At 40.5% G+C, this 27,151-nt stretch overlaps 1 protein-coding gene across 5 annotated transcripts in view; it reads left to right on the forward strand.

Moving 5' to 3' along the window:
• Positions 1 to 26,071, forward strand: part of LOC142659973 (colorectal mutant cancer protein) — a 271,048-nt gene extending 244,977 nt beyond the window's left edge. For 4 of the 5 annotated variants that reach the window (XM_075836625.1, XM_075836622.1, XM_075836628.1 and 1 more), the window contains 6 exons: positions 862 to 1,045; positions 10,263 to 10,497; positions 14,665 to 14,871; positions 15,525 to 15,616; positions 22,236 to 22,358; positions 23,484 to 26,071. In XM_075836625.1, the coding sequence (XP_075692740.1) occupies positions 862 to 1,045; positions 10,263 to 10,497; positions 14,665 to 14,871; positions 15,525 to 15,616; positions 22,236 to 22,358; positions 23,484 to 23,664 (1,022 nt within the window). In that variant the 3' untranslated portion in view covers positions 23,665 to 26,071. The remainder of the gene's footprint in view (positions 1 to 861; positions 1,046 to 10,262; positions 10,498 to 14,664; positions 14,872 to 15,524; positions 15,617 to 22,235; positions 22,359 to 23,483) is intronic. The other variant, XM_075836638.1, reaches the window with a different exon arrangement.
• Positions 26,072 to 27,151: the final 1,080 nt, after the last annotated feature.

The raw sequence follows: 27,151 nt of genomic DNA on the forward strand, positions 1-27,151 counted from the left end.
AATCTATTCCAATATGACGGTATTTAACCCGCACGGTGTACCCTGTAAGAAAAAAAAAAAATCACAATGCAAGCATTTCTGTTTTTTGGTCAACTCGGTTCCCCTAAAAAACTGTATTAAAAAGTGGTTACCCTTATGTGGTGCCAATTAAAACTTCAGCTCCATTACACCGCTCCATCAATGGAAAAATAAAAACGTTATGGTACTTCGAATTTGGCGACACAAAACAACTTTTTTTCTAAACAAATTGTTTTGTCTTTGTAAAAGTAGTACATCATGAAAAAAAACCAATATAAATCTGGTATCGCCGTAATTCTATTGACCCACAGAATAAAGTTAACATGATATTTCTATCGCACAATGAATTCTATAACAACAAAACCCTAAGAACAATAGAGGAATCGCTGTTTTTTTTTCTATTTCACCCCGGATATTGTTTTATTTTTTTTTCTTATACGGCTATGATGATAAAAAAATTATGGCTCTTGGAATGCAACGATGGAAAAATGAAAAACCAAAAATTGGCTAGATCTCCAAAGTGTTAATCTACCATTTGATAATCCAGAAATTCTGATCATCGGCACTTAGACTAAGCAGTTATGACTCCTCTGATTAAATACAAAATTGTAGTAGCATTTTATATTTTATAAATTTGTTTTGCACTTTGTTTTTTAGAGGGTTTTATACACTTACAGGTAAATTGAATATGAATCTTTAGTTATCCAGAATGCCTGCTAGTTTGTCACCTGTCAGGTCCTGTTAACTCTGCAATAACTGGGATATTAATATGATGTAATATGATCAGCTTTACATGGCCATGGGGTAATTTATCTAACAGATCTATCTAATTTTATGATAAAGCTGAGCAAACTGGGGATGAGAACATCACACAGATGCTAAAGAGAGCCCACGATTGCAGGAAAACAGCAGAGAATGCTGCAAAAGCTCTCCTGATGAAGCTGGACGGCAGCTGTGGGGGTGCCTTTGCGGTCACCGGATGTAGTGTACAACCTTGGGAAAGTCTGTCCTCAAATAGCCATACAAGGTAATGTATAGATGTATTGATTTTAATATACACATATTCCATGTGTTTATATCTCCAGTCTGCATTGGGGGGAAAAAATGACTGATATTTTCATGCACAATTGTCCACTATGGCGTCTTAAAAGACACTTTGTTGGCAAAAAACATTTTTTGGGGAAAGCCTGGCTTGTGATGAATGTAAGGCATATAAAATGTGAGGTGCTAATACCCTAAGCAGCGAGCGCGTGTTTCTTATTTTTGTGGCGCTCAGGAAGCGAGGCAGAATATAAGATGACTGGGAGATGATGAATTTCGTTTTTTCCATGCCGAGTTTGAGGAACCTAGAGGACATGAAAGAAGAGGCATCTGCTATACAATTCAGAAGTTTGGCATGGTAAATCGCTAAGATAAGGGACAGACAGATGGTGTTATCAGTAAATTCATGATTTATTTTTGATTTTTTTTGTAAAACCATACCAGTTAATAAGCTGGCCAATGTTCGAGATTTATACAGAGGGTCTTAGGACAGAGTCTTGAGGTAAACCAATAAGGCAAAGCGGTTTTGTGTGAGTGGAAGGTTAGCAGGGAATTAAAGAAAGTGATAGATCTGCGATACACAGGGGGGAGTAATAGTGAGCGATCACATGGTCAATAATGGAATCTCTTCAGACATCATTCGCTCACTTTAGACATTAATGGCATATCGCTAGTATATGCCATCAATGTCTGATTTTTGTGTTTCCGACGGTCAGAACCCTATAACTTAGTGATGCATTAACATTGCTCTAGCGATCCACAAGGGTCACAATGGCGAGACCCTCACATCTTGGACGTTGATGGTATATCCTAGCCAGATGCCAGCTGTGTGTCTTAATGCGATAACTCCTATAATGTTTTTTCTAAAGATTCCTGAGCTATTTACATTTTTCTAATTGTATTTACCAACTTGTCAAATGACAGTGTCAGATATCATTGATCATAAGAGTTGTTTCACGTCCACTTGCTATGGCACACGGTCGTTGCCTGTTATTTTCACAGGTTAAGTGTCTGTTTACCAACTACTAAATATTGGGTAATTTAGCAGGAAACTAGGATTTTGTATTGTATATATTGCTTTTTACTTTGTCAAAGGATCTTTAAACCTGATACATGGAAGATACTAGACACCCCAATGATATTTTTTTGTTGAAGTTAACTCTAAAGGGAACATATATGGGGTACTGTTCAGCGTCTTTAAACCAGATTATATTCCTGTTCTCTGAGATCAGGGTTGTGTCATCTCTGATGATTTTTACATTTAAAATGGCTACAACAATTACCAGTTAATCCAATATATACTCTTATCTTTGAAGGAAGATTTTGGCCGGTGCAGCGAGTGCCGATCAACGAGACAGCTCATTGATCAGCGCTCGTTTGCTCCAGTCACAAGGCGCTATGTATGGGGGTCGAGCACTTATTACTCCTATGGCTCGTCCCCATACATTATCGTCATGTCAGGGAGATGTGCTGCCGACAACGATAATATTTTTCTTTTTTAAAACGATACGATCAGCAGATGAATGAGTGTTTTATGAACGATCGTTTGCCCGAGAATTGCACAGTGTAAAACCCCCTTTACTGATCCAATTTCCGAAGTGCGTTATCAGGAAGAAATTAAGAATTCCAATTAGTTAATGAGTCTCTTAAGTTGATGACCTTGTCTATTGTAATGTTTCCTATGTAAAAGGCTTCACCTTCCCATTCCTATGTATATTTAGTAAAACCGATCTAACCAATGTTGCTATTTCTCCTCCAGATACTACGTACTGCGGTACATTCAGGTTATTATTATACGTGGGGGAAGGGGGGTGTATTCTTATTTTATGTAAAAACTATCGCTCTCTGTTACTCAAATTTCTAAAAACTTCAGTAAGAAAACATTTTCATTATCAATATTTCAGAACGCCAACTACATGGTAAATGGAAAAATGAGAGCGTCTTTTTGTTAATAGTGCAGTGCTTGCTGATTAATGCTAGAGAAACGGTGCAACTTAATACGAGACATGATGGGATCTTATTCCCTGGCTGATAACTGAGATCATTCAACATTCCAGGCAGACATGTTAATGGATGACCTAACCCCTCAACCAGCAGATGATTAGCTGTCCTCTTGAGATCCGTGAGGCTGTTTTCCGATGTGAGGCTGTTCTTGTAACCCCTTCACGACCAACATAATCTTCTGAGGATTACATTGCAATTCCTTCATGACTGCATTACTTTATTCTCTATTTCTGTTGATGTCATAAGATAGTGTCTAATTTCTGAAAGGACTGAACGGTTTGTTACTTGCACATACATTGTCCCTTTATTGACTACTGGTCCTTCCACAACCTGTGATAATAATGAAACGCAAGCCTATGAGCGCCCGATCCATGTCCTGTACAATATTCATACAGTATATAATAGAATTTCCTAGTTTCACTGAGCAAAAGGTACAGCGTGGGAGACAGAGGAATATATATTTGGGAATTGCTTTTGCATTTATTCCCTAATCTAGATCATCATAATTGCTTTCTTTTGTCAATTTAAGCAGTGCTGATGACCGAACAGGGTAAAGTTCCGTGTAGGTTTCCTGCAATCCATGTTTTTCACAGCCTGTGTCTTCTACACCATGGCTTCTCAATCTTTTTCTACTGGGGCCTCACCAGCCAGAACATGGTTATGAATTTAGATGTGATCGGTAACCGCTCGATCCTGTATGTCAGAGACACGCAGGACCCGCTGTCACTGGACCCGTCCGTGCCGCTGACCTCACGGATACAGGTTCGTTTCATCGCTAGATACAGCTACTCTGTATGCAGGATACAAAGCTGCTGTATCTCAAAAAGTAAAAATTATTTTTAATAAAGTATTTTAGAAAGTTGCACCAATCACACTGATGTTTTTATTAAATAATACATTTAAAAAAAAACAAAAAAAAAACTGATTTCAAAGGTGTACATGAGACAGCAACTAACAGCTTTTTACAATGGGATAGCTGTCATCCCTACCCCCTTAAACGAGGTATCCCCAGGGGCCAGTTCATGAGGGTACGCCGAAATTACAGCTCATTAGACGACTTTGAGCTGCAGTCACAGGATCTTGCTACTAGATTGAAGGAGAGGGGTTTTCCCAAAGGGGTAATTAAAAAGGCCTATGAGGTGGCAAGAGATTCTGACAGAACGAGTCTCTTCGTTCCAAAGAAAAGAAAAGAGGAAAAAATTACCAGACTTATAGGCACCTTTGACTCCAAACAATCAGAGATTATGAAAATATTAAAAAGATACTGGCGTATTCTCAGTGCAGATGCTGACTTGGTGGATCAGATCACTCATCAGCTATCAGTCACGTTCCGAAGGGGTTAGAATATCAGGGACAGAGTGATGCATAGTTGCTTTGATCTTATACCACAAAAAGGAACATGGCTTGATAGGAAGATTCCGGGTACATACAAATGTGGTAGTTGTAAAGCTTGCAACTTTATCCAGAATGGGAGAAAATTCAAAAGTGTCACCACCGAAGTAGAGTATGATATTCGAGACTTTGTGAACTGTAAAACAGCAGGGGTGGTGTATCTTATCACATGTCCTTGCCCGCTGAACTATGTGGGTAAAACTGTTCAGCAATTTCGGCGCCGGATTAGAGAACATGTTGAAAATGTGTTAAATGAAAGAGATACTCCCATATCCAAGCATGTACATGCTAAACATCAGGGCAGAGCAGAATGCATAAAATTTCAGGCGATTGAACTGGTGCGTCCTCCAAAACGTGGAGGGGACTGGGACAATTTAATTCTGAGAAAGGAGGCCCAGTGGATCTACAGACTGGCATGTACACGGGCAGAGGGTCTAAACGAGCAAACAAATTATACCTGCTTTATTTAAGTGTCCTAATGGAGTTTTCCATTGGTGGCAGATAAGTGTATTTGTGTATTGCTTTATTGTTTGCACCCATCTGTAGTCAATTTTTTATTCTCAAACAATTGGTGTAGTTGTCCTTGAATACGGCCAGAATATATCATCTTTTTAGGAAACACTATTATTTGCCTACCCATTCATACCTAGTGTGTGTGTACAGAGGTGTTGCTAGTCTAATGGCTGCCAGATTGCGGTTTTGAACTGGACCGCAATCTTTATTCTCATGTCAATATTTAGCTCCGTCCCAGAGATGGGAGGGCTTTGGGCAGTAATGAGATGCACTCCGATTCTCTCACTGCGCGTTTGGCATGATGATGGTGGTGGACTTCTGGGTTCGTCAGGTGACGCGCCGGGAGGCACATGACCATACGTCACGGATGACATGGGTCATGGTGATTGATTGGCCGTCTTCGAGGCATTGCCTCAGCCCAAGGGGAAGAGTATTAGTTATATTAACTCTGAGTGCTTAGTGAAGCGTGCCGCTGACATCCATGCGAGCACGCTTCCGTGTGTGTGTGGCAGAATATCTGTTACAGTTTGATATCACTGGCGCCTTAGCCAGAATGACAAAGACATAGACACCTGATGAAATAATGCATAGAAACGCATAGGGTCAGAGGAGATAGGGATTATAGCGTAGGTGACAGTGGTATCTTTGGGTAACCCCAGCACTGGGGTATTTAGAAGCGGAAACTGCTGGCTCTGTTGTGTTGTAGGGTCCCATTCACTGTTACACCAATGTTCAAACGCTGATCCCACACTTTTAAGCATACTCCATTTGAGGAGGGTTCACAAACGAACCAGCAATTGCAGTATATGTTTAATACACTTTTTAATAATCACGGTGGGCTGTTTTCACAGTGGTGATTGTACCCCTGTTTTTAGAGCGTTATTCAATAAAAATTATACGTTTTACTCATCACTTCAGTGAATTGCAATCTTTAGTACTTTGTGGGAGCACAAGTTAACTATCATAAAATACAGTGAATTGTGTACATGTAAGCCTTTAATTAGATGAAGTCCCTGGATCATTTATCCTACACAAGAACACTTTACAAATCAAAGGTAAGCTGTAAAATTATGCAAAAAACCAAAACCGCTTTCTTGCTTTTTTTTAAAGCGTTTTTGCATGAGTAAACACAAATTACACACCACATGTTTTTAAGATAGAGGTAAAAAGTCAGTAGCAAAAACAAAATTCTAAACCCAGTTGTTCATTAAAACAGCGTAAAAAAAACCCTTGCATTTACGCGTCGTATTATTTCTCCCTACAAATAACGCAGTGTGAATATGGCCTAACAGTACTTGTATAATTGAGAAGAGCACATGGTCCAGGAATTTCCACTGTTTTGAAAACCTGGTCAGTTAAAAAGTTATTTTCATTAACCCCTAATAATTTATATAGTGCCAACATATTCCACAGAGCTTTACGATCAATATATACAATACATTGTTTTGGATGTCTTGGTGATATTGATGTCTCTGTTAACATATTGTCTATTTTAGGCTAAGTTCACATCTCGTTTTGTGCACACGTTTGTGGTATATGACGGTGTATACGTTTTTAAAGTTACTAAAATGCATGCATTTGTAACATACGCTTATGTTTTTTTGTAGTATACATCATATACGTTGTTATAGGTTTTTCTGTTCTTTTAAAAACGTATACTTTTTGTTGATCTAAATCAAACTTTGTAAAGTCAAGGTTTCCCATATATGGTGACAAAAACATATATACGTTTAACGTATGTGAACATAGGGTTTAAGATTGCATACGTCGTCCATACGTCACTATTGACTTCATTCCGAATAAAAAAGTATACATTTGGTATACGTTTTGGAAAAGTACTGAAAAGCGTAGTAGACTACGCTTTTCAGGACATGGAGAAAAAAAGGGTACAAAGTAAGCACAAAAAAAACGTATGCACAAGCTGCATCATTAGGGCATCCGTCCTGACCATAGAAATCAATGCACACGCTGTGATACACGTTTTGACACTGTTTTTTCATGTCAAAACGTGCACGTCAGACGTAAAAACGAGATGCGCTCGAACATAGCCTTAGGCCTCATGCACACGGCCGTAGCCATGTGCACGGCGGTGATTTTCATGTCGGCCGGGGGCGGAGTGTCACCAGCCAAGCCGCCTGCAAATCGAGGGCCGTGCACATGGTCGCGTCCATTATTTCCTATAAGCCTGGACCGCAGAACACGGCCGTAATAAGACATGTCCGTTCTTTCTGCGGTCCGGGCTCCTGGGCCATGCACGGACCGTGGAAACCACGGTCGTGTGCGTGGCCCCATAGAAATGAATGGGGCCGCAATCCTCCCGTGGATTTTCGGGGGAATTGCGGCCGCAAAAGCACGTTCGTGTGCATGGGGCCTTGATCTCACAACCAGAAAGGCATGAATTGTGCACCCCCTCTACAAGAAGTGGAACATTCTAGCTCAATTTGCCCAACAATTTACTGTACATTTTGCACATCTCCAGTATGTTCATGATAGTTCTTCCTGTCACTGCATGTAGATTACATCCTTTTTAACATCTTTTTATTAAAAAGACCTGGCATTTGCCAGTAAAGGGACTAAAAAGGCAATGACTCTTTAATTGCCAGAACCAGTGATTCTTTTGGAAATGTCTTGATGTTTTTCTTTAGCACGGTCATCGTTTTATGAGTAAATCCAGAATGAATATTGTCAGAAGAAACGCTGTAAAATCTCTACAAACTGCCATTAACCTTGGCAAATGTTATTTGATTATTAAAGCCAACTTTATAAAGAGTGAACATGAAGGAGACGGAGCAGATATCCCACAGGGAGCCTAACCATTCTGCGGATATACAGTATGTTCTGGTTGGTTAGGTATGGCATATCCAGCAGTGGAAGGGTTACATAGTAGAGGTCTGCATGTCACGCTATACAATTCTATTCTCCTCCGTGGTTCAGGGCTTCTTCTCTGCTTGCTTCTCGGCTCTCTTTGCTGACAGATTGGCAGCCATTTATTGGCCTAGCTCGGAGCTGAGCAGAACTTTCTTTTTTCCAGCCCGGTGTCGGGGGGCTTTGTTGGCATCTGTGGCAGGGGATGGTTTTCTGTGATCACATTTAATAATTAGGGCAGTGAACTGTTTCCAGGATTCAGGATGGAATTATATTTAGTTTTGGCTCTTCCCTCAATTCTGCCAAAATGTACATCAGTCTGTCCCAGGGTTCATATTATAGGCTAGAGGATCGGAGCTTTATACGTCACTGTAATTATGACATTGTTATTACTGAGATAATAAAGAATATGAATAGATTAGAATTAAGCGGTTAATAGCCCGTATGTGGAAGATATACTGGATTAGCTGGTGAATGGTACTGTGGTATGTGGAGAAAAGGTGCAAAAGACCGATAACAAGGTACCCAGGTAATGCGATAAGCCTCCGTGAAACTGAAGGTCAGCGTACCGTGTGGAACAGCAAAGGGTTGAACCTCTCTAACTGGGATTAAGTGAGTAAAAAAGACTACAGAGCTTGGGGGTTGGGGGAGATTGTATTGCCAGGGGGGAGTAGCACTGGATGTGCAGCACTGGTCGAGATGTTAGAAAACACGTCACTTTCATTTATTTCTGTTCAGCCATTCATAGACTTTGACCCTTTCATGTCATAGTTGGGAGATCCACTCACCCATGTCGGTTTTTTTTTATCAAATGGGGGATTGAATGACCGTGCAAGGGAGAAGGAAAAACATTCAAAACATTTCCTAAGTGAATGTTTTCCCTCTACCTTGTTGAGATCCCATCCACCTTTTAATTAAAAAAAAAAAAAAGCCGTACAGGAGCGGTGTATCTCCCGAATGTCATATGAAAGGGGCCTTACACTTGTAGCGGATGCCGGGATACAATCCTATGCCATGTTCATGTTTCTGCATTGTTATATAAAAAAGTTTTCGTGCAATGGTGAAACTACATCCCGTGTGGTATCTCAGCTCTGCTTCTGAGCTCTGTATCTGTAGAACAGGTATTTTCTGCTGTGATGTGTTGCTTGTCTCATAGAGAACACGATGAGTGCTTCGTGTTTTACAAGCGACACATCTGCAGCTCTTCTTTTTGGAATGGTCAGTGTGTTTTGCATTCACTTACAATACTGACGTTTAAAATGTTCAGCAGTTTATAGATCGTAGTCAGCAAAGTTTATATTGACAGTTCCACAATGCAGACGATTTTACTGTGTGTTCTAAGTAAATTTACACTAGGAAATCCTTCAGACTCCCTGATAAATATTTTTTAAGTTGCCTGTTCGGTATTGAACACCAGTGCATGCAGCCTGTATAACTCCTTTAGTACGGAGTCTCGGCCTCTGAACACCGCCGTACAGGCTCGGTTGGACTCCATGTCTGCAAACATATTCTCCCCTAGAAGCTATTCCTCCGATGGAGCATGCCACAAGTTTTCTGTTGTCTGGTTTGTACAGAATACGGCAGAAAAAAACCATGTATGAAATCAACGGTACAATAGATGATCATGCACCTCAATGGAAGCCCTGTTATTGTTCTGTAAAAAACCGGTGTCGTAATATGGCCGTGTGCATGAGCTCTGGGGCCACGACCCTGGACACACACCCGTAAATAAACGTGCAGGTGTCCGTGGCCGATAGAAATGAATGGGTCGGTATGTTATCCGCAATTACGGATCTGTAATTGCGGAAAAAATAAGGCGGATATGCATAAGGCCTAAGTGTGTGTTGTTACCTACCAACAGACTCTTCCGCCAGTGGGTGATTATGCCTTATCACCCATTCTGCAGAAGTGCTGGTAGATCTCACTGTTATACAAACTTCAGATTTGTTCTGCAACATGGCTAAGTTGAAGGAGTGATTTTATTTCTTCTAAGGCCCCGTTCACAATGAGATTTTTGACTCGGAAAAGGCGCCAAAAATTGCCAAAAATGTCTCCCATTGATTGAGGCGGAGACGTGGAAAAACCGTCTCACGAGAAAAAGAAGCGACATGCCCTATCTTTGGGCGTTTACATCTCTGACCTCCTATGGACATTATTGGGTGGCAGAGAAAGCGTATTTCGAAAAACGCGGCAAACGGTGTGCAGGCTGATCAAAATCTGCCTCAAAATTCCAAACAGAATTTTGAGGCACAATTTTCTGCCTGCAAAAAACTGTGTGAACATACCTGTACCCTAACTAATGCTCATTTGTAGGTTTGTTTTTACTTTTATTTTAAAATGATGTATGTTAACTCGTTCATGTTGTATGGATGGTTCTAATACTTAGGATTTTGACAGCAGTCTTCTGTTTTTCTCATTTGACTTTTCAGCACCACAAGTTCTACAGCCAGTAGCTGTGACACAGAGTTTACAAAAGAGGATGAGCAGAGGTTGAAGGATTACATTCAGCAGCTAAAGAATGACCGAGCTGCAGTTAAACTCACTATGCTGGAACTGGAGAGCATCCATATTGATCCTCTGAGCTATGATGTAAAGCCACGGGGAGACAACCAGAGACTAGATTTGGAGAACGCTGTCTTAATGCAAGAACTTATGGCCATGAAGGTAACATAAACCGCCATATACTGTTTTTACCGTTAAATTGTTCACTATCCCGTAATAAACGTATTGCTCATCTGTGAAAATAAATACATAAATATATATATATAGGGATATTTTATTTTTTATGTTTTTGGCAAGCCCTAATGATATCATTGGGAAGTCCTATAATGCATACTGCTGGAAAATTGATTAGGCTTACACGTGCCTCCTCTCGAATTCAGGAAGGTAGAATTAATAATATCGTGGGGGTGTCACAATACAGCCACTTCTGTTAAAGGTAATATTAACTTTAACTCTTTTTTTTTTTTTCTTTTTTTTTTACAAGTGTTTTAAGATGTTGAAATAAACTGCAAGGTTATTTCTGAATGCTTTTATCCATTATGTTAACAATAATTCCAATGCACTTCATCCCAAGTACAATAGGAAAGACTATTATTATAATACATAAATTACATTTTTATTAAAGAGCCTGTCACTTCATCAAACTGAGCCGATATGGTTGGGTCCCAGAAGTGTCATGTATCTCTATGATGACAAGGAGATGATAAGTAACATCCTCCCTTTAAGAAAAAAGGAATGTAATGGGTCCCACATTTTTACACCGGGATATATTTTTTCCGGATGGACTGTATTAGAAAAACAACGGCTAAATACAATAAGTTGTTCACAATTTGAGTGTACTTATCACAGCAGAACTTGGCACCTCTTGCCAAAAGTCATTTTAACATGAATATCAGGTTATAAACGTAAACATTTTTCTGCTTCCAGATCTTGATAGGCCAAAATATGAACTAGGAAGCGAATTGGCCAGAGAGTTACGCTGAGACATAAGTAGTGCATATCCTCAATTGGCATGTACATCTGAGTTTAGAGCTGACATTTCCAACACGTTTTCTACTATGAATACCGGCAGGAAATCCGGTGGTGTCTAGTTCATCAGCATGTGGAGCGCATCATTCACATTAGTCCCCAGTGCAGCTGCTCCGTCAGTTTGATAATCCTGTCTGCTCTTTGAAAGCCCAGGGTTCTCGATCCATCAGGTCTGACACCGCCGTGGAAGCTGCAACAACATGGCATTACTTACCAGTATCTCACTTGAATGGCAGCCTCAGTTGTCCTCATTTGTCAATGTTCCAGTGATTTGCTGGTTGACGGCCTTCCTAGAACAGCAGCAATAAGGGAACATTAAGTACTTTATTCTAGGAATGCAGGCTGCTCGGGTTTATGTCAGGTTCCCTCTATTCATTTCTATTGATAAAGCATGCAGACTAGTATTACATGCATGAATCTGTTTCTAAAATTATTAGACCAATTTGAACTGCTTAAAAAATTCCTTCCTTTTTCAACATTGTGCCCCCTGTTGACGGCCTGTAGCCACATGTAAGCATAACGGCCGTGGGTCACATGCTGTACACTTAGATTCTGTATATTGTATTGCGCACATTGCACCGCAGTCATGTGACAGCAATGTATAATAATGATCAAATAATACGGTCATGTGATCACGACAAATTGATTTTGTAGAAATGTTGAGCTGTTACGGGGTTTTATGCGCCGGCTGTATGAAGTAGACATAGAAGTAGACAATACTGTTCAGTTTACATTAGAGCGTTTTTACGGTGTACCCCAACCTCTGGAGGTATGGGTATCTTGTGAGTATTTCTGGTACAAGCTGATTTCTGCTGCTCATGGTTTATTCTGCATATTTTGGGATATATAGAGTATATTTGAGAAGATTTTACATGCAATGTACACATTTTGTTTGTCTGCCTATTATCCAACGATCTCTGAATAGAAGGAAATGTATTTCTAGTAAGTTTGATGAAATTACAACATACACTGTTGAGAACTTTTATGTAGCCGTGTATGTTATGTACTCTTCTTGCCCATTGGACATTTCTAATGGGGCTGTAAGGGGGGTTCGATGGTTCTGGGCTGCGTGTTATCTGGCAGTGCTTCATGACTGTTATATTAGTAGAGTGGCAGACGGGGTCGAAATAGATTGTGGATTTCTCGTTAATGGTGTTGAATTATAGTACATGCTGCCATCCGAAATATAAACCCTCTTCTGTGGTTCCACATGTAGGACCCACTGTGCAGTATGTAATAATAAAATATAATCAAACGAGCCATGAAACTGACAAATGAGAGATGACAGCGGTTTTCCACTTGCTTTGGAAGAAATATAAAAATTTATTTCGAAATAACAATATCGTATAGGCAACGAATACAAATAAATATAATAAACACTTTTTTTTTTACAGTCATTCCAACTGTCGATAGAATTTGCACTATGTAATCTGATGCAGACCGATCAGATAATGCAGTCTAGATGGTATCTGCTCTGTTTCTCAACTGCAGCCACCAGATATATATATATATATATATATATATATATAGTGTCGTGTCCTACCAACCCAAACCACTTATGTTTAAGTTCACAAGCGTAATGAAAGAGATCTAGATCCGTATTCATGTTCTATAGCAGTAACTGATGATGCACGGAGCTCTTGATGGTGTAGTACACTGTAATAATGCATCTCCGAGAGCCTTCCTTCCTGTCCTCTAACATGAAATGAAAATGTACGGCAGCTGTGATACTTCCTGAGCACGGCTCTTTATCTCGTTTGTTCTAGCAAGCCTCCCCTATCTAATAGTCTTCATTTTAAGCACATCTTGTAAGCGATGTTTATTCAATGGCATTTTAGTTCAGCGGATGGAAACAGAACAAATACCACTCAGACAAAGCTTCACAGTGCAATGCAGATCTCAGCAGCTACAAAGACAGAAGTCCAGCTGCCAACACTAGCTTGAGAAATGTATAGTTGTCCATAGTGGAGCTTCAGCTGCCAATCATGATGGAGAATTGATATTGCATGCTATAAACCCTGCCCCCACCACAGACAGCCGCTTCTCCACATAGCCTTAGTAGCTGCCTCTAGCAGGTAGGTTAAGATGTGTCATTACTTTATCTCTGAGGATTGAAAAATATCCACCAAGCGACAATAGCTAAAGAACAGCCTGTGATCTCCGTGCTCCCCTGGGATTATAATGAAAGTATTTGGAGCACTGACAAATAAGATCTCGTCTGTAGAAAGAGGCATAACTCGCCAGCACGAGAGTGATGGAAGAAGAATGAATTAAGGCTCATAAAGAGGCACTCAGACGAAGCCGATATGGATTCCTAGTTAATTAACCTGTAATGTCTAAGAATATGTTCGCACAGCTTATTTTCAGGCGTAAAACACTCCTATTCCGCTCCAAAATACATTTGAAATGCCTTTCAAACCGTTTCCCATTGAATTTCAATGGGAAATACGCTGCGTAGTTCATATGAGGCGTATTTTTACGCTGCTGAATTAAAAATACGCCTCGTAAAAAAAAAAGTGACATCACTTTTTGAAGCATTTTACAAGCTGATTATCCTGACACTAGAAAAAAAACTCTAAACGCTTCAAATTACACTTGAAATCGGCTGAAAAATCAAAACGCTTTGAGAATCACCTCCAAAAACGACTGGATTTAGAGGCTGTTTTCTCTTGAAATCCACCTTATTTTTCTGGCTCAAACCTATGTTGTGTGAACATAGGCTAATACTAAAGAGACGAGGGATAATACATACACATTTATTCTTTGAGATCTCCGTTCTTCAGGGCTGCGTTTAGCCAACGTGGTCCATCATAATAGCTCTTTAGACATGTGCGTTCTGCTTAGTCACAATACAATTTCTGCCAGTAACGTATCTATATTAAGTGGCTAGCAGCTTTGAAACAGACATCCCTCAAAACAGTGGTGTCCATGGTAATGGAGACATGCGGGACTTCGTGTTAATTCACTTCATGCCAAGAAGGTGAGGACGGCTGAGTATTAACCTTTGTGTGGTTGTTTACGCGTGCATGCACTGACTTTATGGATTTGTCTAATGATTTTCATTGACACGGACTATGTCCATAAACTAAATGTAACACATGTAAAGTGCAAAATCATTTTACACATTCTGTGATCCGGTTTAAAAAGCGCAGGGTCTACTGCATGTTCCATGTGGAGGGACGAGCCCCCGTGTTAATAGAACTAATGTGGCAGATTACCAAACTCCCTCCATTAAATTATCGATGGCTCCCTTATTGCTGTGACCTGTGAGTTTACCTTGTGTTTGTCTTGTGATGTCAGGAAGAAATGGCTGAGCTCAAGGCGCAGTTGTACCTGTTGGAAAAAGAGAAGAAAGCCATGGAACTTAAACTTAGTACTCGAGATGCCCAGGAACAGGCCTACCTTGTACACATTGAGCACCTCAAATCTGAAGTGGAAGAGCAAAAAGAGCAGAGAATGCGTTCACTGAGTTCAACCAGCAGCAGTGGCAAGGACAAGATGGGAAAGGTGGGGAGTGTATTGAGCTCATTTTTGGCGCTCTTAGGATAATCTAAGCACTTTGAAGCACATTTATCAGTAATGTTGTTGGAATGACACGTTGCAAATTTTTGATATTTTTTTTGCACAGCAGTTCGCCAAAATGGCGCATAACAACCTAATAAACAAAACAACTCACGGCTGGCGTAGAAGTATGGCAGTATCTTATGCCAAAAAATGGTGCATAATAAATTTGGCGCAACTCCCTTAAGTTGTTTAGCTACACCCGTTTGTTGCAAAATTTGGGTGATTACAAATGGGGCAAGTCTCTCATAAATATGGCGCACCTTGTACCATGTGATTAGTAGGCCCCTGTGTGTTTTTATTGTAAGCAGAATGTAATGCAAAGACTACAGAATACAAAGTAACTAGGAGATCTAGAATAATAACGTGTAATAGATTACAGGCTGCTGAAGGATTTACGCACTACATTATCCATTATTATTCGTGATCATATATTTTCAACATTATTGTGCAGTCCGCATGAGCTGTAAACATCTAGGTGTGTTTTATATACAACTGACCTGAAGAGGGTTTTTATACATGGTGATGGATTGATTTGTTAGTGATTGCTATGTTATCTACTGTTCGTTGTACATGGTTACAATTTTTGTTTCCCATAGGATTCCATAGATGGAACATCTTTGTCTTTGTCGGAGCTGAGAACTTACAATGATGGTGAGCTAGCAACAGAGCTCACAAGTGCACTGAAAAGGTAAGATCAAACATGGTTCTCAAAGAATAGTTGGAAACGGGCCTTCGATCAGAGCATTGCAGACCTATTGGAAGTGGATTTTAGGCTACATTTAAAAAACTAAGGTGGCGATGTAATATAACTCAAGAAGCTTATTGGACATTGGAATACTTCTCAAGCTACAACTTATATTGCCTACGTTAGGAATATTTTATGGTCCAGAACAGTGGCTTACATAGAAAAGAGGGGGCCCCATAGCAAATATTAATATGCTCCTGCCATTTAGGTGCCAATTTTTCCCATCCAGGACAGAAGGGCCTCTAAGCCTTTTTAATGACCCTTGGTCCAATTCCCTACACCCTCTGGAGAGCGGACTCCTGCTCAGGTTCTTTCCACCCAGTAACAAATGGTATAGGACCAACCAGAACTGGGCCCCTCTCTCCAAGGTCACCATTGCAGTCGCATGGTCTGTCTCTGGTATGTACACCCCTGGTCCTGAAATCCTCTTAGTAGTTGACTAGTAGGCATTTATTTGATGATCTAACTTGCCTCCTTTGGCAGGTCAATAGCGGCTAATGTGCTGGTCAGCTTTAGATCATGTTGGGTTTGAGTGCCTGATCGCCTGCTTCTAAACATGATTTCTATATAGAGATATCTCCATATTTCCATTAGTTTGTGATTTCTGATATGCCTGTGTTTTTTCTGTATTCACATGTCGTCATTGCTGCATCAAAAAAAAAACGCAGAATTGCATGTGTGAACACCGCTTTCTGCTAATGTTGCTGTCCGGTAGGCCATGTACCTCAGCCACTGGTAGTTGCTGCACATCTTACAGCAACAGTCCTTATTTGAGTTTTATAAGAGAAGACTTGTCACGTTAAAAATACAGTGCAATATCTGGGCAGCATGGTATAGAGCAAGAGAAGTTGAGCAGATTGATATATAGTTTTGTAGCAAAATATTCTGTACAACTTAATTTAATTTAGTCATTTAAACCTCTACTCATTCTGGGCTTAGGAGTCTAGTGGGCGGTCCTAACCACTGATTGACTTCTACCTCTGTATTTACGCTCGTAGAAGGAATGCTGTCAATCAGTGATTAGGACCGGATACTGGACTCAAGCCTATAAAGAGCAGAGGTTTTTTGGGTTTTTTTAAACTCGTTTTATTGAATAATTGTAGTACAAATGCAATCATGACATGTACATAGTACATAAGATAAAGCAGAGATTCTATGAGACATAACATACCAATATTTCAAACAAAAAGAAAAATACATACATGTATTCAGACATATAGCATAGATTCGGCAGTAACAAATACTATATTATGAAACAAATAGAACCTCGTCCCATCAGCGTCAATTATGTGACAATGACCGTCTAAGATCATTATACCGGTGCGGGGTATACTGAGTCACAGCAGAGGTACACCATGCATCCCATATCTTATAGAATTTATCAATACACCCTCTCTGTCTATTCATTATTCTTTCGTATGGAATAATAGAATTCACAAGTGATTTCCACTTTGCTGTAGTGGGAGGACGTGGGTCCATCCAACGTAGAGTAATAGCTTTCCGCGCCATAAACAACACCTCCCTGAGGAATATTCTCATATAATGAGGCCAATGTTCATCTTGTAGAATGCCAAACAAACAAACAAACAAACAAACTTGTGGACTAACTAGAACTGGAATATGTAGAATTTCAGTAGCTACCCTAACCACTTCTTCTCAGAAAGAGGAAATAAGTGGACATGCCCATATCATGTGCCAAAAATGTGACCGTGGGAAACTGCATCTTTGGCATTCCGTACTCGGGTATCTACCCATTTTGTTCAATCTAATAGGAGTAAGGTAACTTTGATGGATTATGGATATTTGTATCATCCTGTTATTAGCGGCTGGAGACACAAATAGTGGAGAGGATAGGATCTCATCCCAATTCCCCTCCGAGAGGTCAGGTATCTGTGTAGTCCATTTGTCTTTTACCTGCAAGGGTGTGCGAACTAATTTGGCCAAAATGAGGGATGTGTATATGGCAGATATCAAACCCCTGGGATCTAAAAATGCCTATCAACGGAAATTGCGAGAATGCCAATTCAGAGGAAGGGTATTGGGCTATAAGAGCATGACGCAATTGTAGGTATCTATAGAAGGCAGTTCTAGGTAGTGCAAAGTCAGACTCTAGCTGAATAAACTATTTAAGAACATTATCCGTATACATATCCCCAATAGTGCATACCCCATGCTGAATCCAAAAAGAAGGGGCCAGAGCATCTGACATTTGAGTGAGAAGTGGGTTAAACCACAGCGGCATATCTGTTTGTACATCAGAGTACCCATAAATGCCCTTCGCAGCTAGCCACACCTGAGACGCCACCGTATGAATGGGCAACAAGTTTTTAACTGTATTCGGGGGCCCTTCTAATACTGGCCAAAGAGTGGTTATTTGCAAATGAAACGCCAAATGATGCACCCTATTTGGCAATGTCATGTTAGCGACCCAAATATCTTAACTGTCCCGCCAGGTAATAGAGGAAAAGATCTGGCAATGCCACTCCACCCAATGTTTTTGGACGTTGCAAAGTAGATATACTGAGCTTAGACCGATTTGAACCCCAAATAAATGCTGGGAATAAGGCATGGAGCTGCTTGAAAAAATGTTTTAAACACTGGAGTCGCTGCGTGTTCAAGGACATAAAGGCATTTGGGAAGAATGACCATTTTAATTAAATTGATTCTGCCAGTCACTGCTAGGGGAAGAGCGCTCCAAAAGAGCAGAGGTTTAAGTGAATAAATGACAAGTTTTACTGAATATTTTGCTACAAAAATATATACAGTAGATTAATCTGCTCAACTCCAACTGCGCTCTAACATGCTAGCCACAGATTGGACTACGTTTTCAGCGTGACCGGTTCCCTTTAAGAAGAGGTCATCCGAGAGAAATAGAGGTGGTAGTATGTAGAAAAGAGATTGCATTTGAAAGAGGGCTTGGAGATTGTAGCCAAATTCTATGAAATCTGTATTGCTCATCATAACATATCTGAGTAGTATAGCACATGTTCCATATTAGAGCTTTATCTCCTACGTTTGCTGTTAGTTATTGCTTTATGTAGACATATAAAAGAGTGATGTGCCAGCGATGACAGCTTAGCAGTTGGATAACACGGGAGAGAACCTTTAATCAGAAAGTATCCAGCGCTGCATTGTCTATTACACGTGTGACGTAATGCAATGAGCGGTGGAGACTGACAAGTGTCTCCGGTGGAATCGCAGCATCTGCTTCTGCAGTTCCCTCAGTAAGAAGTTGGCAAGTCCTATGGGGGTGTTTACAGCTGGTTCTGTGTCACGGCTATGATGTCTGCTGCGTGCTGTGAGGATTTACCACATTGAAATCCTTGCTTTGTATCGAATCGTGGGAGTGAAGTATAATCATTTATGTCTATAGACGGAGCACATAGCTACACATGTGTATTTTTAGAATGTCTCCAGTTATTTATAGTGCATCACTGTCAAAGCTGAGCATATTGCGAAGACCAAAAAACACGATCATAAAATCATAGCCACAATGAAATCTGCTCCTCCCTAAATCGTTCCTGACTAGAAGCAGTCGTGCCACAGCAGAAAACAGCACTGTGCAAAAATCAGACGTCAAGACCAATAATTACACATTTATTCTCGTAAAAAGGTTTCATCTGAAAAAAAAGAAATGCTAATAGCTTTTATACATTTTTTTGGGAGGGGGAATGCAAAAAACAAAACCGCAATTCCGCCGTTTTCTCCCCCCCCGCCCCACTGTTTACCTTGCAGTTAAAATAAAATCGTAACTTTATTCAACGCGTCAGTATGAATACGGTACGATACCAAATTTGTATAGTTTTTGTTAAGTTTCAGCACTTTTGCATAATAAAAACATGTTTTAGTGAAAAAAAAACGCATGGAAGGGATTGGATTGGGGTAAAATACATTCTGCTTGGCTGCCACAATATTGGATAGGCTCATGATACCCAAATGCAGCCTTATCACACAAGGACAGAGTATGCTGGATGGGTTTGTTGGTGTTTTTTCTTAGGGGGTGGTTATTTTTGTGAAACAGAGGGGGTGGGTAGGAGCGTATTCATTTCTCACTTACTGTATAAGTAAGGCCCCCTCTGCACACGGCCCTAGCCGTGTGTACGGTCCGTGGTTACGGCACGGACAGGCTGTGGACAGTCACCCGCATTTGCGGGCAGTGCTTACATTATAAAGTATAGCAGCACTGTCCATAAATGCAAAAAATAGGACATGTCCTATTTATTGCAAGTCATTTCTACGGCCCAGACACTCACCCGGAAATATACAGGGAGGTGGCCGATAGAAATGAATGGATCAGTATTTTTATCTGAAATTACGAGTAAAAAAAATACGGTCGTGTGCATGAGGCCTTACTATTATACTATTTTTCATTGAAATCCCATCTGTATCCTGTGACACAGAGAAATCGGTTGTGTTCCCATAGCAACTACCCGAATGTGGAATCCATGGCTTCTGCATGTAGGACACAGCACTCAATTTGACCGTTTTGGTAACCAGGAATTAAGGATTTCTCCACTAGCAATCTAGTATCCTGCGGTATTTCCTGCCAGGAAATGTATTGGCTGCAGGAAAGGGTAACATTTGTTTGTTTCACCCCCCAAGGCTCTACACATATACCACACTTAGGTTGTCTATATACAACATTGGTCATAGTGAGCCAGTAAAGTAAGTGGCGAGCCCCACTGAAGACATGGTACATTGTGGGTAGTTTACCTTCTATATACAGTGGTATGGAATATATTATTTGTGTAATAAATAATCAAAAGAAATGTGTTAAACACACTAGTGTAGTACAAGCCTGAATCATTACAGCAGGTGAAGCCCGCTGTGCTTGTATACGGTGGATTTATATAGCAACATGGTGAATTTCCGCAGCCTTTTCTACCTTCTATTACAGCTGACTAGAAGTAATGATGCGCAGGATGTCTTGGCTCATGCATCACCACAGCAGCCGTCGGCATTAAATAAATGGTGTTCAGCTGTCTTGCTATGCAACACAATGAGTGGCATCTGTAAATGTGACGAACTCTCCCACGTGCTGCGGCTGCTACAGTCTTCATTTGTGTAATTAATACGATGACAATGTCGGCTTGCTATGCCCTCAACACATGGGACTTGTTCATTTTGTTTCTCCCACTTTCTAGGGTCAGAGCTCTATGACAGTCCTCAGAAAGAACAGGGTTATAGTCCATGTAAAGATGGGCCGGCAGTACCTTAATGTGTTTAATGGCATATTTTAATGTAGGTTAATAACATTCATGGGTGTCATTAAATGGCCATCAGTAGAATAAAAAATGCTTTAACAATTTCATGATGACTCGGTAATAAACAGCGGGTGCTTTGTATCTTTTTAACAGACAATACTGATCACTTTGGATTATTTCTGCTAAACAGTCAAGGAACCATGTCTAGTTCTATTAATGTTAGTTTTGTTATAGGACGTATGAGGACACACTGGGAACTTTTCTGAACTTCATATTGCAGGTGGATAATGTGTGACCTATGAAGTCCAGGCACGTATTGGGTACATGAGGCCCCTTTGTATTACTATAAAAATAGGATTCCTCTTACATTGTACTTCAGGCTTAAAGGTGCATTAGACAGACTGGAACGCTGTTATATGCAATTCTCTAATATAATGTACAGATCTTCAGCTAGTGAAGCTTTGGCAGAGGAGCAGCAGAGAAATTCTCAATGGCTCCCCTGAAGCCGGTCAAAAGGATGGACAGGTTTACCATCCTTTGTTACCTGCGCACCATAGTCCAATGATAATTTATCCACTGGCTCCAAAGGCAATCGAAGGGAATTTGGTTTCTAAACGGCTGTCCTCCACTAGATGAAGGATCGGTCCTGCTTGAGGCAGAAGTAATTTCGCTAATGTAAGAAGCTTTTCCACCCCCAGAAGTGTGCTCTAAGTAGTGTAGATTAATTAAAGGGGTTATCTTATTTATAAGTATAGTGGAAAAACTTATAATATACTTGCCTTATTAATTCTGTCCTCTTCATGCATCGGCACATGCCAGGCCTCTCGGTTTACTGCTTAAATCAGAGGGGGACAAGTGAGTAGTGTCATTGTGGGAGAGTGGCAGAATATATGGAGTATGTTGTAACTATTTTATTGTTGCATTTCATTAAGTTTGGCTGCTATTTCATGAGTTTGACAACCAATAGGTAAGCTATGCCTATATAAAGGTATAGGAGACAAGCAGTTTGTCAGTCACTAAGGAAATGGTGACACCTACTGGCCATATTATGAATTACAGCTCCCTTACTAGAATTGTCTTGTTTTGTATATAGGACATTATATTCCTTCTATAAAACACCAAACTGGGTTCCTGTATGGCCCAGTAGCCGGCAGTCACTTCTACTTATAAAGGGGAGCAGCCGCCCAGGATTGCTTGTAGCATATGCTTGTCCTTCAGTACTTGGTAAAGCCTTCTGGTCTAGATCCTACTATAAGTATGGTCATTCCCTTCATTTATGTATACAATCAGATCTTGCTGGTCATACGGCAGTTATGCCCTGAATAAACCTCTTCTAAATGTTGTTTCCTTTACTGCAGGGAAAAGAAGCTTAAGTCTCGGGCACAAGAGCTGGTAAGCGCCCTTGAAAGACTCACAAAGAGCAGTGAAATCCGGCATCAGCAGTCAGCAGAGTTTGTCAATGACTTGAAGAGAGCTAATAGGTCAGTAACAATTCCAACATCCCACTTCTGTTTTAAACTTTTCTAGCAATACAAGTCCGTTCTATGAACATGAGAGCGGTTGTTTCACTTGTCTGTCACATTATGAGTTCCCTATATTGTACGTGATGTGATCGGCGCTGTAATGTAGATTACAGCAGTTTTTTATTTAGAAAAACAATCATTTTTGACGGAGTTATGACTTATTTTAGCTTTATACTAATGAGTTTCTCAATGGACAACTGGGCGTGTTTTACTTTTTGACCAAGTGGGCGTTGTGGAGAGAAGTGTATGACGCTGACCAATCAGCGTCATACACTTCTCTCCATTCATTTACACAGCACATAGCGATATAGCTATATCGCTATGTGCAGCCACATAAACGCACTATAACGTTACTGCAGTGTCCTGACAATGAATATACATTACCTCCAGCCAGGACGGGATGTGTATTCAGAATCCTGACACTTCTGTAGCATCTCTGTGAGACCACAGCGAGATCTCGCTGTGAATGACAGCTTCCAGCGTAATCTCGCGAGACTACGCCTGCTGTGCTGCAACTCACAGAAGTGGTCAGGAGAATGAATACATGTCACGTCCTGGCTGGAGGTAATGTTTATTCATTATCGGGACACTGCAGTAACGTTATAGTGTGTGTATGTGGCTGCAGATAGCGATACAGCTATATCGCTATCTGCAGAGTAAATGAATGGAGAGGAGTGTATGACGCTGATTGGTCAGCCTCATACACTTCACTCCACAACGCCCACTTGGTCTAAAGTAAAAACACGCCCAGTTGTCTATTAAGAAACTAATTTGCATAAATCTAAAAAAAGATTGTTTTTCAAAATAAAAACCACTGCTGTTATCTACATTACAGCGCCGATCAGATTATGTAGGAGATAGGGAACGTATAATCTGGTGACAGAGCCTCTTTAATGATGGACGCCTCTCTATAAACTCAGACAAACTATTTGCAAATACCCTATAAATTCTGACCCAGACAAGCACCCTTTTTGCAGACAGTCGCTGCTGTAAATGTTATCAACAAAACACATTAACCAAGGATAACAGAATTCCCCTGGTATTGGAGTCCTGTAATATCTCTACTGTTTTCTTCCTGATCAGCAACCTTGTGGCAGCCTATGAAAAGGCAAAGAAGAAACATCAAAATAAGCTGAAAAAACTGGAGTCCCAGATGATGGCGATGGTGGAGAGACATGAGACACAAGTGCGGATGCTGAAGCAGAGGATAGCTTTACTTGAGGAGGAAAACTCCCGACCGCATACTAATGAGACCTCACTGTGAACCAACCTGCAATACACACTGATGCCTTCTATCCTGCTCCTGGGTGTGACTGGATGTACAATACACTCGCTCTCCACATAGAAGAGTATCTGAACCAGCACATCACTGTTTGTAATACACTGGTATGTGCCAAAGCCTATCACACCCGCGCAAGGGCAGAGGTCACGCCGTGTGGTATACAGAAAGAACTCAATGCTCCTGAGCAAAGTTGCACCTTTATTTGTTTCACTTTAGGAGTATGAAAACTTTCATAATACTTTTGTGGTCTCAGAGAGGTGTTGTCACTACCAGCAAAAAATGTGGACTTGCTGGGGAGAGGTTTCTCCAGTGTCTTCAGCCAATACATTGAAACGCTGCGTCAGCTCAGCCAGATGGGTGCTCACCCTACAGCTTTAATACGTTCATGTGAACTGTTGCAGAATCTGTTTTTCTTAGTACACTGTGAGTAAAAGCGCTTTGATTTTCCTTCTTCCAGGAACTGTCAAAATATATTCATAGCCTATTTTTTTATGTGTTGCTTTTTAAAACATACAGAATATTGTTGGCCGACGTATAAGTCAACCACTTACATTATAATGCTGTCCTGTAATAAATCTCAAGTGCAGACAACCTTTCCATTACCTTGGGGTCAGTGGTGGACCACGAGGACATCACCAGCCAGTCTTTTCTGACCAAAATTCACAATTGTGTATTTCTAATTCACACACATATAAGGCCAGCATTACTTATGGTTATTAACGCCTCATACACACCACCGTTGTGCCACTCGGGCCGTTTTTGACGCCATCCGAGTGGTACCCGATAGTCTTCACGGACCCGTTCACTTTAGCGGGTGAATCAGGTCTGTGAAAAATAATCCGAGTCTCCGATCCGAGGAAAGATTAGACATGTTCTATCTTTCCTCGGATCACTGACGGGACTCGGCCAGCGCACAGTCGTGTGCGTGAGGCGTTAGGACCACATTGTTCAGTTTCATTTTATGTTTTTCTCCGTTTCTGTTGTACTGTGGCCTACATATATCCATCATCACAATCCTTCTCCAGTCACTGACGGTAGGTTGGGAGTTGTGTTGAACTGTGAATGCAGCTGTTTTATTCCACAACTTCCTAATCGGCCTGTTCTATGTTGAAGAGCGCTCATCTGTAAAATTAAGATGCACTTTAAAAGTTATTTGTTATGGTTTTTATGTTAGTACATTTTACAGATGACTTATTACCTGTTGTTCCAGTATATTGTCCACAATCAATGCGTAAACTGCACATTCCGTCCCTGGGCCGGTGACTTTAAGCTATAGTACTGTAGAGTAGAAGAAAGTGCAGTGCTGAATACACCCAATGTTTAGGTGCTGTAGTAGATAGAAATAATAGAAATGTTCCTATAGCAGAACGATTTCTTCTAAAACATCACCCATTCCTAAATTCTCATGTAGTAATGGGAGCTGGAAATCCGTGCTTGGAGGATGGGTTGTTTGGTGCCAGGTCGTACGAAGGATACGTGACTGCTACTAGCGCACAGGATAGAGTTATACAGTCTCAGAATGTAATTACTGGGGAAATAAATGCAAGGAAGATTTATATAGATCCAAAATGATCACCAGCTTTAATAGATTCACTCTGACATGTCAGAAGTTTTGATTGGTGGGGGTCCGAGCACTAAGACCATCAAAACTTCTGACATGTCAGAAGTTTGTCAAACATTTAGTTACCCTTTAAGGTTGGCACTACCAAGGTGATGTTGCCATGAGGAGCTCTAACCAGCTAGTTGCTTCAGCAGCAATGCTAACACAAGTGGCATCAGTCTGGCAACAAGTGTCGTCCATGTAGCACCAGTCACCTCTTCTAGATGCAGTCCAACTCTTCACAATATCTACAATGGAGAATTTCTGTTTATGAACTGTGTCCAGAGCATGTGCCACATAAGAGTCTGGGTTTAAAACAGAACTGGTCCCATTCACCCACCAGGGTTTGCAGCTATGGTTCTTTATTTGGCTTTTGAATTTTATCTACTTTTATAGGATCCCTAGAATCCAATAAATACCCGTATTTGTTTACATCACTAATGTTTTCAGGTCCTGGTGCGGAAAAGCCAGGGGGTTTCACTATTCTCATCTGCTTGTGTCTCTGTATGAATTCTGGCCAGGTATTTTGGGGTATTGCATGGATTTATGCTTTACACAAAATGTCAATGCATGAAACTTTGTAGTTTTTGTAAACTGTATTGTCCACTCTTCAACATTGCGACCCACCGCGTTAACACCTTTTCAGATACTCCTGCTCCTGTCAGATTGTCATTTTATGTTAATTTGATACGAAAATGTAAAAAAAACTTCATTTATTTATACAGAGCAATTTATAATACGTTTATTTTACAAATGTTCTTATATTCAGAATAAATACTTCATATGTGGAAATAACGTGTCTGAATTCTTTCTACTTTGATATAAAGTAAGACTGATGAGTTTTTTTTAATTACAGGAATATTCCAAATGACCAGATGTGTAATGTTGTCCCAATAGATTAAAAAAACAAAGAACTAATTCCATTTTCTTTATGGTTTTGCAGCAAGATATACATCTTGGCCGTCCTATCATCTCTATCAACATTTTTCATTTCCCCAGGTTACGATCTGTTTAGCCTACTTTCCCCAAACAGACTTTTAATGCATCGCATGCGCAAAGCTACTCGCACAGACTGAGCAGCACAGAGGTGAATTGTGAGAATTTGCGGACAATGATTCCCACTTGGAGATAGTCAAAGATCATTGGCCCATGAATTTCATAGCCATCATGTTTGGCTAGAAATAGGGTTTTACTATTCACATATTTAAAGGAAAGGTGTCCTTAATTGTTTTTATTATTAATTTGTGTTTTTATTTAATAAAATATTTACTTTTTCAGTTTGTTTTTTTTGTGATCACTTTCTTACTTTACTGGGGGCTGCCATGTTTTCTTTCATTTGTGTATGTGTCAATTCATGACACATACACAGATGGAATATGGCAGCTACAGCGCATAGGAGATAGCATAGAAGCTTGTAGGGAGAAAGCCGGCGCCATTTTGAAGACTGGCCGCACGGTAGTGAGAGAGCTCGCTGCACAAAAATAGGGCAAACCTCTGCTGCACACAGAGTATGCACGGACGCCGCTGATCCTTCATAGCTGCCTCTATTTTTTGGGGGTTTGCAGGTTCTGCTGGACCTATTGGACTATATAACGTCGATTCGGTGTACTACTGCCATGATAGTCGTTTTTGTTTTTTAACGAGGGTTTTGTGGGGGAGTTTTTATTTCGATAAAGAAATTTTCTAATGTCTGTTTTTTAATACTTTATTAGCGCCTTACTAATGGCAGTTGTCTGTTTGATGATGTCCCTTACTAAAGTCGGAGCTTAGTATGAGCCAGTAAAAAGGCTCGCACTAACCCCCATTATTACCCCGGTACCCACCGCCACCACGGGTATCGGGAAGAGCCGGGTACAATCCAGTACCTGA

This window comes from Rhinoderma darwinii, chromosome 1 (assembly GCF_050947455.1).
Source record: "Rhinoderma darwinii isolate aRhiDar2 chromosome 1, aRhiDar2.hap1, whole genome shotgun sequence".
Classification (NCBI taxonomy): Eukaryota; Metazoa; Chordata; class Amphibia; order Anura; family Rhinodermatidae; genus Rhinoderma; species Rhinoderma darwinii.